The sequence below is a fragment of the Mytilus trossulus genome, chromosome 2, assembly GCF_036588685.1.
Source record: "Mytilus trossulus isolate FHL-02 chromosome 2, PNRI_Mtr1.1.1.hap1, whole genome shotgun sequence".
Lineage (NCBI taxonomy): Eukaryota > Metazoa > Mollusca > Bivalvia > Mytilida > Mytilidae > Mytilus > Mytilus trossulus.
The window spans coordinates 65,159,948-65,178,808 of record NC_086374.1 but is presented as its reverse complement, the minus strand read 5'-3'; the positions used below and the strand labels follow the sequence as shown (position 1 = coordinate 65,178,808).

The following is an 18,861-nucleotide window of genomic DNA, read 5'->3' as shown; positions in this document are numbered from 1 at the left end:
GTCACCATCAGGATAAATTATAAATAGGAGAGTGAAGGTAGATACGAAAATAAACTAGATCAAGAATGTTAAATAAAATATGTTTTTGTATATTTGGACGACATTTGACTTGCAATTATGTACCATTTACTAGGCTGGATATAGTACAGACTTGCATACCGTACCATTTCGACACTGGAAGCAGTACGTTTGTCTGAGCGAAGCCAATTGGAAGCATGTACCTCTTAGTGAAGCTAATTGGGAGCACATACCCTCTGTCTTGTTGCGAAGCTGATTTGAAGCAGTACATATATACCTCTGTCTGCTAAAGCTAATTAGAAGCAGTACCCCTGGCAGCGCGGTCCCAATTAGAGGCATGTAACTCTGAGGGAAGCCAATTGGAAGCATGTACCTCTGCAAAATTTTATTAAACACTATTCAACAAATTTTATTTAACATTCTTTTTAAACCATTAATACTTTTTGTCGAGCCTTCAACTTTAATTGAAAAAAACATGAGACTTAGCCATCCTACATTCTGTCAGCAGCGTCATCATTGGCGATCACAAAAATTCACTCTTTAGTTTAAGTTTTTTGAAATTTTTATAACTTTCTAAAACTATTCTGGATTTCTAAAACTTCCACCGAAGCTTGTATATGATCATAAGATAGTACTCAGAAATTAATTTTGTAAATGAAACAAATTAATTTTTCCATATTCTACTTGTAAATGCCAGGATAGATATAGGAAGATGTGGTGTGAGTGCCAATGAGACAACTCTCCATCCAAATAACAATTTAAAAATTAAACAATACATTCACTAAAGTTTTTAAAATTTTTATAACTTTCTTCAAATATTCTGGATTTGTAACAAACTTAGACAGAAGCTTGTTTATGATCAAAAGCTGGTATCTAGACAAAAAATAGTTAAAACTTATTTCCTGTTTTTCCGTATTTTGCTTATTAATGGACTTAGTTAACCTTATATTCTGAAGTTAAAGTTTTTAAAACAATTATTAGATTCATAAACTATTCTGGATTTTTACCAAACTTGGACAGAAGCTTCTTACAATCAAATGATAGTCTGAGAGGAATATTTTTATTGATATTCCCCCCCCCCCCCCCCCTCATTTTTGTTGAGCCTGGGATTAACAGCAAAAGTAAGCGAGACACTGGGATCTGCAGAACCTGTACACATTTTTTGGTTGCAATTAAATGAGAACAGAACCTAGTTTGAACCCTGCCTTTTATCCTGGGTGGGAGCCCCATCTCTTTAAAAATGGCTGGAACCACCCCTGGGGAGAATAATTGCTTTTTTATCATTTGAAGATGGAAAAAACTATTTACGTTATTACATGGGATTTGTTTCCAAATGGCAGAAAAGAGGTGTTTCCTGTCTTGTGTATTGACAGGAGCTAGTTCTGACTGTTATCCTCCATTTAAGGAACCAGTCATTCCCAAAGTTTACCTTGTGTCAGTCCATTTCTATTAATGTCAAGATATCAGTGATTTCTCTTCTCTTAAGTTTTTTGGAAGCATTCTTATGAAAAACAAATTTTGACATCACCGATTAATATGGTTCATGTATCAAACTTAATTTGGGAACAAAAATGTTACTTTTGAATTGTAAATTTTGAAACTATTTCCTTCAACTATTCTAGTTTAATGATTTTATTACATGGAATTTGAATTTGGACAATTATTTTTTAATTTAAAGAAACAGGATTTTTTGAGTTTACAATATTTCATCCTAAATTTTATCCTAAATGTAAAGATTTCTTACAACATACCACTATTTTGTATTATATTTGTATTTTATATTATCAGTGTTTCTTTTACCATTGAAACTTCAAAGGAAGATTGCACTCATGTTGAAGTTGTGTTATTCCTAGTATGAAACTGGTTGAGAAATTTCCCCCCATTTTCCCGAAATTTGTGAAATTTTATTAAAATTTACTGACAGTACTTGTTTGTGTAATCAACTCCTGCAGTTATAATTTTTTCTATTCTTGAATTAGGAGATTTTTATTTAAACCTTTGTAAGAATGTAACAATTTTTGTTTAGAACTCACATGATGAGCATGCAAATTGATTAAGGTTAATCGTCATCACAAATGTTTGACCTTTTATATTTCCATATATTCAAATTTCAGTAAAGACCATTCTCCTTTGTTGATGGAAAATATGAACTTGCACAACTGAGCTACTTCAGGCTATGATCAATTTTTGTAGAATTATTTTCATACTTATGATGTGTGTAAAGAGAAACTTAAAACAAGGGAAATTTTATTAAACTATGCTCCAAAATATTAAAAAAATGTTTGTGATTTATAGGTGTTAGCCAATAAATATTCTGTTCTTTTTTTATAACCTCTTTTTTAGGTATTTACATATCAGATGTCTGCTAACTAATATAAGAGCAATAATTTGAGCTATGTAAATAAAAAAAATGTAAACATAGTTCTAAATAAAAATGGAAAGAGAAATTGTGGGTATTTAAAAAAAAACATTTGGTCAATTTTCAAAATTCAAGTTACATGTATAAAAGCACATCTGATATTTTTACTGTTTTATGTATGAGTTCAAACAATTATTTTTTATATTGAGAATTACTTCCATGCTGCCATGAATGTAAAAAGAAAATATTGTGAGATGCTTTGGAACATTCTTTGGACAATTGTATATTGGATTATATACAACGGAAAGGACATTGGAATATTAAAATGGATTCAGTGAACTGGTTATCACAAAGAATTATGTTGAAAAGCATGAAAAGTAGCCATGGCAGCAGCTCCAAGGAAGATGGTTACATAAATCTTCAACCAAGTCTGAGGCTTCACCAAGAAAATAAGAAGGCAAGTTTAATTAAGCCAAACATTTTCTATACAATCAGTAATTTGATAAAAATTGTATATTAAGGGCATATGATAGAGTTGATGTTGCTAATGTAAAATGTTATTTTTGCCATTCAATGGGAGATAACTCATTATTTACCTTTATAAACAATGGAATATATTTAAATTATTATTTTTGTGGAGTTGAAAATTCAATCAATAAACTTAAGACTTACTGTTTTTGATTTTACAGTTATTTATGTTATAGTAAGAAATTGGAATAATGTTTGGTAAATGTCAGGGAAATTGAAATATAAAGTATATAAATTGTAAATTTTCATATATTTCAGGTTTTTTTTGTGAGATTTTTTCATGGTGTGGGAATAAGACTTGGAGGTCTAATACAGCTAGTATATAGGTAGGTGCCAGTATACAGTTTCGAATAAAATAAATGTTTTATAAATATTCTTTTTAAATTTTATGTGGTTCAGGCTTGAAAGTTTGTAAGAGTTTGGTTTCTAGTTTACGCATTTTTTTTTTTATCAGTACAAACATAACGTAATTTTGAATATCGAACCTAAGTATTTAGTTTGTGGGATTGCTATCTAGTTAACATATGTTCTCAGCCTCTATTACACATATATAACCTATTTCTTTATAATTTCATATGGTAACAGTGATCTTTTGAAACCATTCTGGTAAGACTTAACACTTTATATTTCAGATTAGCATCAGCTTGTCTGTAAGGATTGAGGCTGAGAATGGCCATTGGAGCTGACTAATATGGTAAGAACCAATACATAAATTAATGAGTCATTTAGCCAAGAACATGTAAATACCCTAGAATGTTATGCAAAGAAGTATTATATTTTAATTATGCAGATCTTGAGACGTAGTAAACTTTAATTTTTCTTGAACTATAACTGTGATATAATCTAAAGGGAGGTATCAAGATAAATAAAGGAAATAAAAAAATTATTCAGTTACTTAGAAAATCTTACTATCTGTAAGTTTTCTAAAATTGTTCCCGTATATACATTGTATAATGAATGGGATGTGGACCATCATGTGGTATGATTGCCACTGAAACAACTATCTCCCAGAGACCAAATGATATGTAAGCAACGAATGGTCACTATGGCCTTCAACAATGAGCCAAACATATACCTTACAGTTAACTTTACAAGTTAGAAACATGGCAAAATGTGAAACAATTCAAACAAGAAAACCAACAGCTTGATTTATAATGAAACCATGAAATAATAACAATTATCGCTATTTTGTGCATTTTTCCTTTGATCTTTTTTGTGATAATTTTCATATCATGCTTCTCGCTTGAGATGGAAAAATTATCGCTAGAAACTAAGGAGACCACGTGGCGTTGCTAACAAAATTGACATTGAAATTGACAAGGTCGTCATAGGTAAAATAGCGATAAACAGATTATCATTGGTCATCTCAACGATAATCTATAAATACGTCGAACAACAACCAACTACTTGTCATCCCTTGTTTGCTACTGAAGACTGGTTGTTTGTTAATTCAGTCTACAGAATCACTTCAAAGCAAAAGCAATGTTCTATTGTTCTATGCATCATAAGTGCATTTATTAACTAGTTACTTATTCCTTTGCATTGAATATTGTTCTGAAAGATATTAGAATGTATATTTCTTTTTCAGGTGACTTCAACTGTGGCTGCAGGAAATTATTGTGCAATACAACTGAAACCAAAAAGAATGTAATTCAGACTATTTTTGTGTATGTTTTAAAAATTGTAAAGAATCTCCATTTTCAACAAAGCTGGAAGTTGTTGGCTAAATTGATACTTCATAATTTTCCGATTTTACTTTTAGACCTACTCTTGATATCTTAATTATGGTCAATGTGTTATCAAACATTTCCAGAAGGTTAAAAATGGAGAATCTAAAAAAAAAAAGAATAATAATGTTATTTTGTTAAAATGTACATTTTGGTTTTCTGATTTGTTGGATGTATCTCTTTTTTTCTTCATTAGTTTGTTATTTTTTGCAGTGTTTTTAGCTATAAAAAAGATTATTCCACAAGAAGCATAGAAAAAAACACATCTTGGTGAGAAAAGATTGATTCAGATTTTTAGTGTTAAATGCCACAATAAGCAAGATTTGTTATATATCTTGGTGTCCATTTTTTCAATTGGTTGAGAAAATCGGAGTAATGGAAGTGAACCACCTAGGTGAACAATGATGTACTAAATATTTTTGTTAATTATTTAAATAATTTATATCAAATTATTTATTATAGCTATACCATCTTGTATTTTTGTTAGATATAGCAATGATGTGGAGTCTAAACAGGTGAATTTTTTGGCAAAGGGAGGTAATAAATTATTCCCCTGTTTAACTCCTCATTCTTTTAAATTTATTATTTTACTTAAATATTCATATGTATAAGTTTTTTGTTTAATATCAGATGTATACTAGCTAACAATGACTATTATTCAGAGTTCTGTAAATAAAAAAAAATGTAAACAGAGCTCCAGATAATAGATTTAAGGGTGGGAGAAATTATGGAACACTATCGGTAGAATTGATTTGGTGAAATTTTCAAGATACGTGATTAATTGAGAGTGCATCTGACATTTTTTTTATTTATTTCTATAAATAATGGACCAAAAACGAAAAGATTGCAATTAAGATAATGATGACAGCCACTCTGGCAGCCAGGAGAGCAGCTCTAAGGAAGATGGTCAATAAAATTTTCAACCAAGTCTGAGGCTTTACCATGAAATTGAGAAGGCAAGTTTATTGAAGTCAAACAATTTCTATACATTTTCTAGAAATATTTGTTAAATGTACTTATTCATCCTTATTTTCTGCATGAAAAACATCTTTCAATAATTTATTTACCAGTTTAATATTTTGGGATACCATTGTCAAGGGGTACAATCAAAATCATGTGATGGATATACACACACAGGAAGTAACAGTCGAGCAGACCGCTTGAAAGGTAAGTAGTCGTATTTACTTGTTTATATCAATGAAATTTAATAAATAAGGTAGTGCACGGAATGTCGGATACTATCTAGTTTTGAAATACACAATTATCATTGCTGGAAATCATGCAGTTAATGCTAACACTTCGACACAAAAATTCGTTGAAAATTTGGAACTGTGTCGAAGTGTTTTCAATAACTGCACGCTTTCTAGCAAAAACAATTGTGTATTTTAAAACTACATACTATCCGACATTCGGTGTGCCAACTTATTAATCAAAATTTAATTGATATAAACAAGAAAATGCAACTACTAACCTTTCAAGCGGCGAGTTCGACTAACTTCTGGTGTGTGTATATCCATCACGTAATTTTGATTGTACATTAACAAGAATTTCTATTACAATTGCAGGAGTAAATTCTAAGATAGGAATTAACTTTCAAGGGGAGACTAGCACAATTAACAGCAAGATTTGTTCATTCAATGGGAGACAACTCATTTTCATTATTCAAATTAGTTGAGTGCAGAATTCAAATCATAAACCTTGACTACTTTTGTTTGTTTTTCAATCTTTACAAAATATGTGGATTTTATACTATTGGTACTTGAAGTAAGAAATCAGAAAAATGTGTAAATCAATCTTTAGGTTGACATAGAAATTGGTTTGTAAAATTAATAAATGTGTTAATTTCTTTTTAGGTACTTTCTGTGGCATGTTTTCATGATGTGGGAATAAGACTTGGTGGTCAAATACAGCTAATATGTAGGTAGGTACCAGTATTGTTAATCCTGTTTAAAAAAAAAATAATCTATAAATATTAAAATGAATACTGACTTTTTTAGGGTTAAAGGTTTATAAGAGTTTGGTCAACAGTATATACTCTTTATTCTATCAGTATCATATGACAATGGTCTCTTGGCAAAGTATGGCCTTATAATAGATTTTAAATTTCAACTTTTATCATAGAATATCAAAGGGGCCCCAATTTGGATCTTAAATGGATATATTTCAAGAAACTTAATGTGACTTAAAATAAATCGCTTCTTTATAAGACATTGTAGTCTCCTCCATAATTAGCTATATTGGGAGATATTATCAAAATGCTATAATTTTGTGAATTTTCTTACCTAAAAGCTTAAAGAATACCTTTGATCCAAAATGTTTCGTAACTTATAGGAACCAAGGGTAATACATGTATTTAAATAAAAAGACGTAAACTATTACTGGATATGCTAAAAACTGTTCTGAATTGTGAAAAATTGGACCTTAATTGGCGCTTTTGCGAATACACCAGAATTGCATAATCAAGATGTCATCACTTAATAGTTTATAGTGTCAGGTGCCAAAATGAAGTGTTTATTTTGTATCAATAATGATACCAGAACAATATATATGTTAAATTTGTTGTATTTGGCCTTGATTTAAAAAAAAAATAAAATCTTAGGGCCAACTTTACTCTTTTAAGCCTACTCCTTTTAGGATTGAATTGTGTTGTTGGATTGATGTCTAACCAATGTTCTCAAAACCTATCGCATATATAACCCATTTTATATATCATAGATACAGTATTTCAGAAGTTATCCTTTAAAACAATTTTGTATTTTATATTTCAGGTTAGCACCACAGCTTGTCTGCAAGGATTGAAGCTGGGAAACGGCCATTGGAGCTGAATTTTATGGTAAGAAACTAAAATATTGATTAATGAACTTTTAAATTCACCATGTATTTTTTTATGAACACATGTATTTTGAAATATTTTCCAAATTAATAGTTTTAATTATACTGGTAATCTGGATTGGGTATTTAAGAATAAAGAGATGTTATAAGATTGCCAACTACTCAACTATCAATAAGAGAAGCAAATTACAATCACTGTAGGACCTTCAGCAATGAGCAAAACCTATATAAATGTAAATAATGCAACTGGTTGAATATCACAATAGGAACTTGTATTTATAAATCTAATCTCTAATGCAAAACTTTGAGGCCAGATTTTTCTGAAATCTTGGGATTATTTATCTTGCATATTTGTCCATTTGTTGAAAAATCACAAGAATAGCATGCAATAATTTCTGGTTTTACAGTACCAGTTTAAAGGCCCTGCCTGAACATAACAAAATGTGAAACAGTTTCAAGCTAGAAAACCAATGCATTAATTCATACAACTAATAAAGGAAAATAAACATGATGCACATCAACCATTGATTTTATCATCCTTTTTTGCTAATAATTGTATAAATCGGTATATCGGTTGATCTTGTTTTGACAAATATGTTTAAGAATGTTTATTTCTATTTCAGGAAGCTGTGGCTGCAGCAATGATTATGTGATAAAACTGAAGAATGTTATTCAAATTTTTTTTGTATATATTTCAAAAAATGTAATTTTTTATAAAAAAAAAAAAAAAAAAAAAAAAGGTGTAAAGATTCTCCATTTTCAATTAGATTGGAAGCTTGTATTTACAATTGTTAGATCTTCTTCGTTATTCCCCCACCCCCTGTATCTCTATTTCATTTTTACTTTGAAAATGAAATGGAACAGACAAATTTTACTTGTCAACTTAATAATGGTCTGTCTAGTCAAAAGGCCTCCAGTTGGTTTAGAATGGAGAATCTAAAAAAAAATATGTAAAGTGTTTTTTTTTTAGTTTCCTGAATTTTTATATACATTTTGTTATTGCTCCCTTTCAATTTTTATAAATTCCAGATTTTAAGTTTTGGATTTATGGGGCTTTATTCATAAAAAAGGGGGATTTTTCACACCTGGACAATAACTCAAAAAGCCGCTTTCACCAATGTCCATGAAACTTTGGTGAATTGTTTATATCTATTGACATAAGCTCCCTTTCCCTTTTTATTAATTTTAGATTTTACGTTTTCTTAAGTAATGAATTTTTATACTTAAAAAAGGGGGATTTTATGCATTTTTGGTGAAACTTAAAAGAGCAACGGCCGTATCATGTTCTAAAGCGCATCCCTTTATTGAAATGTGTTGTAGTTTTTACATATTATTATTTCTTTATTTTAATTATACAAATTTTGTATTGTTAAATATTTAAAGGGTGTGGAGTCTCAACAGGGTGAAATTTTCAGGACAAAAGGGAGGTAATTCCTTTGTTATACTCATTATACTTGAAATTTCCTGAGTGTTTATATGGAATATAACTTTTTTAATTAAAATATTCACTTTTGTACACATTTTCTTTAAATATCAGATGTATACTTGCTAAAATTACTATTATTTAGAGTTCTGTAAATAAAAAAAAATGTAAGCAGAGCTCTAGCTATAGATAATAGATTTGGAGGGTGGGAGAAATTGTGGGTAACTACAATTGATTAGGTGAAATTTCAAAAGACTTAAAAAGTGCATCTGATATTTATTTTTACATAATGTTATTTCTGAAAGCAAATGGACAAATTATAAGATGAGGACATAAACCACCTTCCAGGTTAGGATAGCAGCTCTTAAGGAAGATGGTCAATTAAATCTTCAACCCAGTCTGAGGCCTTACCATGAAAAATATGTGGTGAGTTGAAATATTCCACAAAACTAATGATCATATTATTATAGGCATTTTAAATTATTTGTTTATAATGGGTTTGATTTTGAGGACATCTACATCAATGCTGAACAATTTTATAACACATTAAAAAGAAGATATGGTATGATTGCCATTGAGACAACTATCCACAAAAGACCAAAATGACACAGACATTAACAAATAAAGGTCACTGTACAGCCTTCAACAATGAGCAAAGCCCATACTGCATAGTCAACTATAAAAGGTTCTGATAAGACAATGTAAAACAATTCAAACAAGAAAACTAACGGCCTTATTTATGTAAAAAAAATGAACGAAAAACAAATATGTAACACATAAACAAACGACAACCACTGAATTACAGGCTCCTGACTTGGGACAAGCATGTACATAAATAATGTGGCGGGGTTAAACATGTTAGCAGGATCCCAACCCTCCCCCTAACCTGGGACAGTGGTATAACAGTACAACATAAAAACGAACTATAAAAATCAGTTGAAAAAGGCTCAACTCATCAGATGCACAAAAATACAAATGGATGTGAACAACAACTTGTATTCAATTTAATTGTTTTGTACCTTAGGTATCAAGTTAACATACAGAAAATGATAGTATAAGACAAATTCATAAGAAATGTGACAAGGCATAATTTTGTTACACTTTTAAAAAAAATCTTCGCTCTTAGGGAAATAACCTTTTAAGGGTTGACAATTTTGGATATTCACCTTTCCTAAGGGCCATAATTGTATATTGTTAACATGATGGTAGGTATACAAGCTTTTAGTTTTTTTCATAATTTAATAGTAATTGATATCAATTGTTTTTTTAAAGGTTTGAAATACTATACTATATGATAAAGTACAAGTTTATTTTTGTATTGCAAACTTAATAGAATTGAAAATAGCAATCGAGAACGAGTTGGAGAGATAAAAATACATACAAAGAGCAGAAAACATAACCATTAGTTTGATTTTGAATACCAATTATTTTCTCACAGAATTTTGTATGTTATTCGAGAACTTTTAATCAATTATTATGATCTATATATATTTTTTAAAGTTGCGAATAACTGACCTTGAACTTTGTTTTACAGGTTAGCATCACAAGTTTCCTTTGGGTAACTTGCTTGAGGAGTAAAGAGAGCTGTTTAAGGTGAGAATTTATTAATCAACAAACAATTTAAATTTTAATTATACATGTATCTATGCCCCTAGATATCTATGTATCCATTTTTACTGATTTTTTGTCCCTTTCCTGAACAAGAAATATGAAGGGGATATAACCTGATATCAAGTAAAAAAATAGCTTTTATAAAAAGATGCATAATAACTGCCTTACATTCAGTGGTTCATATATTCGTTTCAACTTTCAAAAGAATTTTATTCCTACATTTTTAACATAAATTTTGTGTGGAGTAAGTGTCAACTAAACAACAAATAACATACCGTATTCAATTATTTTAAATTTTTGTTTAGTGAATTTATCAGCAGCTTCTGCATTCATCATGTTGAATATTTCAAATAATTACTCATGGAAAATTGATGTTAAGGTGGTACCCAACACTTTCACTAAAATTAATTTTGCTCGTTTATATTTTCATAAAATTTTGACAAAGTATTACTTTTGACCCTTTGACAAAAATATAAAAATTTCAAAAACGTTGAACGAACTTTTTTATCAGATAAATTACACTGATTATATAGCAGTTTTACAAACACTACTTTTGATCATTAAAAAGCTCAATCCTCCCTAAATAACACAACGTAATTAAAACGTTTAGCTGATTTTACAGAGTTATCTCCCTGTAGTGTAAGGTACCACCTTAAGTCTCAGAAAAGTTTGGAAAGTTTATTTTTGTCTTCAGGAGCCTGTTTCTGGGGTTGTATGTTGATGTGTTACATATTTGTTTTTTGTTCAATTTTTGTACATAAATGAGGCCATTAGTTATCTTGATTGAATTGTTTTACAGATGTCATTTTGGGAATCTTTTATAGTTGACTTGATAATGGTTTATGGGCATTGCTCATTGTCGACGGTCATACAGTCTATAGTTGTTTTAAATTTCTGTATTATTTGGTCTCTTGTGGAGAGTTGTCTCATTGGCAATCATACCACATCTTCTATTTTTTATATTTCACATTCAGTGATATCAGGTTCTTTTTTTATTTGAAAAATTGCACATTAAATGTTATTATATTCCAGAATAATAATTAACTCGAAATCAAACAATAATTAAAACTTGACTTTATTTCTTTTCAGTTGAAAGTGTCACCTTTGATGCCTTGTGTGGTACAATCTTCAGACAATATCCTGCAAACCGTGGCTGAACTGTTACTATCTTTTTTTAGTAGAATCCTTAGACAGTAATCTTGTGGCAGAATGAGTTGTAAACAAATTGTTTTTATTCCTGTATTGAGTTTCAAATTGGATATTTTTTATTTATATTATTTGTATTCCATTTGCATTCAATTATTGTTCTTTAATTGATGAATCATTAAAACTTAAATTTTGCGGGGTCCTAAAGGACTTTCTTAGAGGGGGCCAGCGCAATTGATTAAACGAAATTTTTCCCGCAACAGGGAGAGGAGACATCCCCATAAATATGCCTTTGAAATGGGGTGTTAAAGAAGATTTGTATTGTTTGTTAGTTTTTCCATCATAAGCTCTCATCCACAGCTTGGTAGATTTTCATTGAAACTTTCAGCTGATTTTCTGTACTAAAGGCAGTATGTTTTTTAATTTATTATAATGAAATTTTGGGTTTTCCCAACCTTTTTGAAGTGAAAACAATGGAACACAGTGTTGGCAGATACTGAAGATTATTTGAAAGTTTAGAGAAAGTCCCATTTAATCTTGATAATTGTGGGTTAAAGTTGTAGATGGATAAACAAACATATCATACACTTACTCACTTTACCTATTTGCGAATCCAGAACTTAACATAAAGGGGCCCAACACCAGTCATTTCCTGTACAATCAACCAAATTTTTCCTCCGAAAGGGGTTTGGGGGGGGGGGGGATATTTAATAAAGATTAATATGCTTAGAAATTTGGTGTGAGTAAATAAACTTTTATTTACTTTTTATTTTAAAACAGCATGTGATTAAAAATATGAAATGAATTGTTAAACATATCCTTGGTGATCTAATAATTTTTTGCACAGATCAAGATATTTAGTCAGTGGTGGATCCAGAAATTTTCCAGGAATATGGGGGGCACTGACTGCTTCAGCGGGGCCCTGCTCCAGTCATGTTTTAGTGATTCCCTAAATATTAAACCAAATTTTTCCCACTGAAGGGGGCCCTCTGAAAAATCCTCTTAATCCACGTCTCTGCTATTTTGTTTTTTTATAACCCAGTAAATAAGTTGAGTTTGTTCTCAAAAAATAATTTGATTCATGTATTTTTTATTGTAGCATAAACATAGCTTTAATTTCCTTTGTTTAAGAATTGTAATGTTTTTTTAATGTCCTTTTTAAAAGTTGGCACTAATTGAGGATTCTGTTGTTTATGGAATTCTTTTATAAGTTTGGTTAGCAATAAAAAGGTTTTTTTTATTAAACAAAGAATAATTACTCTGTTTACAGAATTTAATCCATGTATCAAAAATTAGACATGATTTAATTTAATTCATAATGCTTATTTAATTGGAAATTACATTAGGATTATCTCCCCCTAATTAGTATTCAAAACAATATTATAAAAACAACCCGGAAAATAAATAGAATCCTCAGTAATGTCAACATTTATTTTGTATAAATGTAATATTATGCTAATGATACAAAACCCATGATGCAGATCCTTTTCCTCCTTTTTATTGTAGAGATAATTTACAGACGTGTCCAAAATCATATCCCTAGAATCAATTTGTTTTTTGATATTCGTACACACCTAACAAAAGCAGATTGTGTTTGGTTTCATTTGGATATTTTGTATCATTGTGATATATCATAATAATTATAATTGGTAAATAAAATATATTTGAAAAACCAGCCTCATTTCATTTGAATTTGGATAAGTAAAGGGGGAAGAGATTTCTGTGGTCCACGGTATGACACACATGCAGATGATTTATATTTCCATCAGGTGTCGATCATCATCATTCAACTTTTTTAAGAATTTTTTGTGTAATTTCTTTGCTGGTTTGAATAAGACCCAAAATAAACGATGCTTTAAGCACTACCTTACAGAATTGATCATTGTGTTTGCTGATTACCATCATATAGCTACCAATGCTGTTAATAGGTGACTATAATGCTAAAAGGATTTATGTAAAATCATAATTATGCAAAGTATGTATGTTCCTTATGATATGATCTTTCTAATTTTACAGCCAAATTAGACTTTTGACCCCAATTTCACGGTCCAATTAAAATAGAAAAGGAAAGTGCAAGTTTCAGGTTAAAGTTTTTAGTCGAGGTAGTTTTTGATGAAGTAAGTCCAATCAACTTGAAACTTAGTACACACATTCCCTATGGTATGATCTTTCTAATTTTAATGCCAAAGAAGACTTTTTACCCAATTTCATGTTCCATTGAACATGTAAAATGATAATGCGAGTGGGGGCATCCATGTTGGGTACTTTGAACACATTCTTGTTATGACATGAATTTGACATTTTTAGGCAGCAACCATTTGATTTTCGGGGGGGGGGGGGGGGGGGGCTGGGGCTATGGTTTTTTTTGGAAAAAAAAGTTTGTTTCCAGGTTTTGGTGAAAAAATAATTTGTTTTGGACCATGAGAAAAAAAAAATTTTGGTTTCACCCTCAGCTGCCACTATGTAATGCTAAAATTGAAAGAAAAAAAATGTTTTTGGTTTGTCGCTAAAAAAATATATTGTTCTTCGCCAAAGGCGAAAAAAAAAGTTTGCACAGGAAAAAAAAACCATAGCCCCCCACCCCCCCCAGAAAATCAAATGGTTGCAACCTTATGTGTAATATGGCTGACTATATATTTGGTATATTATAAAATTATAAAAAAGGTATACATGTCCTTCATACAAAGATTACATCAGTTGTCTTGTGTTATTGCGTTGGTCTCAAGTTGGATCCCCTGGCATGTTAAAATCAATGATTTAAAAAATGGCATTTGCTGCTGCTCTATTTGTGGATTGCACAAAGTAGGCTTAATATTCATGAACCTGTCCTGAATATGCATTTAATTGCCACAGGACTTTAAACAGCAATTCATTATTACCATCCTGAGGGAATGCCTAGCCTAAACAAGTCATGGTTCAGTGATTAATGTTCAGTTTTGTGATTATGTATTTGTTTCTCTGAAACAAGGTAATTCTTCATGTTTATTTATGTTTTAATGGATGGAATGATTGTATGGTGCACATGTCTGTCTAACAAGGTTCTTCTGACCTTGACCTTATTTTCATGGATCTGAGAATGGTCAGTTGAACTACTGACGTATATATACGTAGTTGACTACGTATTGACGACAAACAATATTCCTACGACTTTTGCAATTTGGGAAATCTTAACAACTTGTCTTTAGAGATTTTCGGCGATTAAATATTTCATACATTTGTTCTTTGACATCTTAGCCAAAAGCTCGGGGGATAATGAACTACATAAGGATTCCTAATGTGCTCTACTTCCTATGTGCAACTTAACTTTTGGGAAAATCGACGATCATTTAAGGTTTTTCTGGTCATATTTTTTGTAATCCAGAATGAAAAGCTTAACTGCCTAAAAACACCATACTGTATAGTCTGCTTTACATGTCCCAGTATGGCAGATTTCATTATTGGTATGATAAACTTAGTAAATGACAACATTCATCAACATTTCTCAATCTTATGTTTACATATTCAGTTGGGAGAGTCAGACTGGTTCTGTCATTCGTATTTTTTTGTCACTTCACACAAAGAGTATCCTTTTTCACAGATCACATATAAAACACTCAAAAATGATAACTGTTGACTTAATTGTATATGAAGAACAAACTCGTATCAGTTGGCCATGCTCATCGATCACTTACAAGTAAAACTTGGTATCATGACTATTTTTTACATTTTAAAGTTTGTCTCTATCTGTTTCAAGATATTTGTGGCGCAAGTCAGAAACCAGTTGCCTTGTTAGTCTTATGTGTGAAGTTGTTTAATATTGGTTTATTTGTATATTTCGCAGTTAAATAGTTTTCCAGTCGTGCAGCTTTTCTAATTTCACTGTACAAATGCACAAATCCAATATATACCTTGCAAACGCTTGCACATTTTTTTTCGACTGATTACAAATATGACATTTTCCCTTTTACGGTTTCTGTGGTGTTGATTTTACTTGGACAGACTAATAACTAATAAGCCGAATATTCTTCATGTTGAATGTGGGTCGTATTTGGAAGTAGAACGTTAACAAAGGCAACCATTCTTCGTTCTTATTAAGTTTTACGATGATCGGTGAACAAATGCGATATTAAGAAAAAAATTGAGGTTTTGCAAACAATTTGAAACAGTGATATTTCATTTTGAAATGACGAAATACGCGAGATTGCTGTTACTCTGTTACGGCCAATCAAAATAACGTATAAAAATGAAATTATAAGAAATAATAATAAAATATGGTTTAATAAAACATGTATAAGAAATAAAATCATAAAATCTATAATACGGAACAGTAAAATTAAACAATAAAATTTGATAAAATTCTGTAAAATGCATATATATGTACATATATATAAATTGGATATACATTTTATACGTATATCGTATATTCACGTCAATATCATTAAAACAGAGCTCGTATATAGCCATATTACTTATATTAAGGGATAATAAATGGTATTTTTTCAGTTCGATTTTTTTTCTTTTCTCCAGCTAGTATTTTTTTATTTAATTTTAAGCAAAGAATGCCTACAAGTTATGTTTTTTTAAATAAAGATTATTACATTTTCCACCAATGAAATGTAAGAGTGTAACATAGATGTGTACAGTTTTCCACCATTGATTCTCCGGTATTCTCAGGCGGCGATTCACATGTGAAACCACATTGTCCTGCTGCTTCTTGTGTTATATTGAAGCCTTTTTCTTGCAAGTCAAAAGTTACACAATTCATAACGTCCTTTTCTGTGGTAGATTTATTTCTCCATGGACCAAACGTCACGTCACTCATTCTATTGGGTCGGTTTTTTGACTTGGAAAAACAAGTATGAGTTTTATCAAAATTCGGAAGTTTTCTCTTTTTTTCCTTTGCAAATAATACAAGGAGCAACGATGTGGTAGTTTCGGTATTCTTGGTGCTACATTCTTTAATCCTATCCAATATGGAGTTAATTATTTTATGGTAGCCCGTAAATTGAGCTCTGTAAGTCTCTCGATGGATCTGTGCCAGCAGTGCCGGGCTTAGTTCAAGTTGCTCCACCATTCCGTGAAGCCCGAAGTAGACTGCTTCGCGATAAATCGTTGTTGCTAAGTTCGGTGGTGGTAGTTCACCATATCTCAAATAATTCAGAACATACACGAAATTGTCCCCATCAGCATCTATGAAGTATCGACCGTCTTGATCTTTTATTGCTTGATAATTTCCACTAAACATAGCACCTAACATTGTGTCCTTGCTTTTGGTTAATGTAAGCAGGCTAGTTGTAAAATGGCGTCCACCCACATTTAATTCTACAACATCTGGAAACTGGAAAAAGAAGTAAAGTATTCTAGAATGTGATATACAAATTGATGCAAGAAGCAAAACAATATAATAAAAAATAATATTGGCAAAAACAATCCACTTTTAAACTTAATATATTGTTGTTATCAGTTTTAATGTGGAGCAACTTAATAATCTAGGTAAATTTTTGTTCAATATAAAAAAAAATCGGTAATAAAAATTAAAAAAAAAAAAGAAAAACACCACAAAATTGTTTTGGGAAATTGAAACCTTTTAAAACTCAAAAAGATCTCTTATAAATCTACGTTTCTAAGTCAGAGAGTCTAGTTGAGGTTTACAAAATAAGATGTTATGGTTAAAAAAATATAAACAGAGAAAAGGTACCTAAAGATAAAGAGACAAACAAAATGAAGATATCCATGACATAAATGTACAATGTAGATATCTTATAAACAAAAATCTTGAAAAATTATAACAAAAATATTGATTTATGGTTACCAAAGTATTTTTAATTGATAATACAAGATCCTAACAATTAATGCCATTGTAACAGTATAATCAACGAACACGATTATTTGAATAAAACATTTATGTTCACAGTAACGTGTCAAAACATGAGATTATGTGTTTTTTAATAGTAACATTAGTTGAAAACATACAACATTCAATATTATTATGTAATAATCTATGTTACTGTAGGCAACATTTTGTTTAATTTCCCTGACCCAAATCCGTGATTTGGAAATAATACTAAATTTGTGTAGAAACGGTCCAGCTTATAACACAATATATCTCCCTTTTCTAAATGAACCAAACATGTGTATTGTAATATACATTGAGGCGTGGTTAAATGGTTTATAGTATTTACAAATGCACGTACTGTCATGCATAACAGCATATATATATGCAAATAATCAAGCTATGAATACTTTACTCTGATAAAAAAAAAATAAGCCTAAAGGTAAATTAAAGCTTGGTAGACGATGCTTCAAATCAGAAGTGATGTGTTTTGTGTATTCATAGATAAAATTATATGTATACATGAACAACATCATGACATGATAACATAGAATATTGCGTAATGGGTCGTTTTCACTTCCCAAGTTTATCTAGTTTGTAGCGATTATGCAAGTCTTGTTTAAAGATTTGATTATGATATAGAAATCTAAAATGCATGCACAATATATTTCAATTACTTACCGATTGAGATTCTGTCATTTTTCATCGATTTAGTTTGTTTATATAGGATGGAAAATTACTGAATCAACGCCATGCGATAGATGTTTGTAAACAAATGTCATGTGAGAATCATGTGATCCAATTGGTAATCACGTGATATTATCCGAACTATCACGGTAAACTCAGAAACTCTGCAGACTAGTCCGTGTAACACCAGAGACATATAATACATTATTATATGTCTCTGGTAACACTTATCAATTCAAAGTTTTAAAAAGTTTTGAAATTTTGGAATTTTTTTTATCTAAGTTTAAAAAAATTTGTGTAACACTTATTGAATTGTTAAAATTTGAAAGTTTTAAAAGTTTTAAAATTTTGAAATTAAAGTTTTGACCAAATAATTTAAATTTTAAAATACAAAATATCGTTTTTAATTTTTTTTTAATTTAAAAGAATTAATTTGAACATGCAGTTTTGTTTATTTTGCTTTTTGAGAGTTTGATTATTTTTTATTTTTTTATTAAGATGTCAAAAATAGAAAAGGGTCGAAAAAGGGGTTCCCTGTTAAACACGGTTCTGATCATGATCATTCTTAATTAGGAATTAACAGCACGAAATATACCTAATAATTTTTTATTGCAAAATAAATCATTACAAGAAGAATTCGTATTTTTTTTATAAAACATATCAAATGAGATAACAGTATCCTGAAATTTTTAAGTGTTTGCAAAAAAAAAATCAAACC

The 18,861-nt window shown here is 30.2% G+C and overlaps 1 protein-coding gene and 2 long non-coding RNA genes across 3 annotated transcripts; 2 read left to right on the top strand and 1 right to left on the bottom strand.

The window, feature by feature from the left end:
- The first annotated feature begins 3,158 nt into the window (after nucleotides 1-3,158).
- Nucleotides 3,159-4,763, top strand: LOC134707796 (uncharacterized). The gene is made up of 3 exons (XR_010105766.1): nucleotides 3,159-3,231; nucleotides 3,538-3,599; nucleotides 4,494-4,763. It is a non-coding gene; the product is annotated as an uncharacterized LOC134707796 (long non-coding RNA).
- Nucleotides 4,764-6,483: 1,720 nt separating this feature from the next.
- LOC134707797 (uncharacterized) lies at nucleotides 6,484-12,371 on the top strand. The gene is made up of 5 exons (XR_010105767.1): nucleotides 6,484-6,553; nucleotides 7,401-7,465; nucleotides 8,088-9,313; nucleotides 10,422-10,480; nucleotides 11,588-12,371. It is a non-coding gene; the product is annotated as an uncharacterized LOC134707797 (long non-coding RNA).
- A 3,812-nt stretch (nucleotides 12,372-16,183) lies between these two features.
- LOC134707795 (BTB/POZ domain-containing protein KCTD7-like) lies at nucleotides 16,184-18,242 on the bottom strand. Its single transcript, XM_063567838.1, has 2 exons — nucleotides 18,138-18,242; nucleotides 16,184-16,961 (listed from the first exon to the last, which is right to left on the bottom strand). Exons 1-2 carry the CDS (start codon nucleotides 18,153-18,155, stop codon nucleotides 16,218-16,220), a joined length of 762 nt encoding a protein of 253 aa, XP_063423908.1. The 5' UTR covers nucleotides 18,156-18,242; the 3' UTR covers nucleotides 16,184-16,217.
- Between the last annotated feature and the right edge of the window lie 619 nt (nucleotides 18,243-18,861).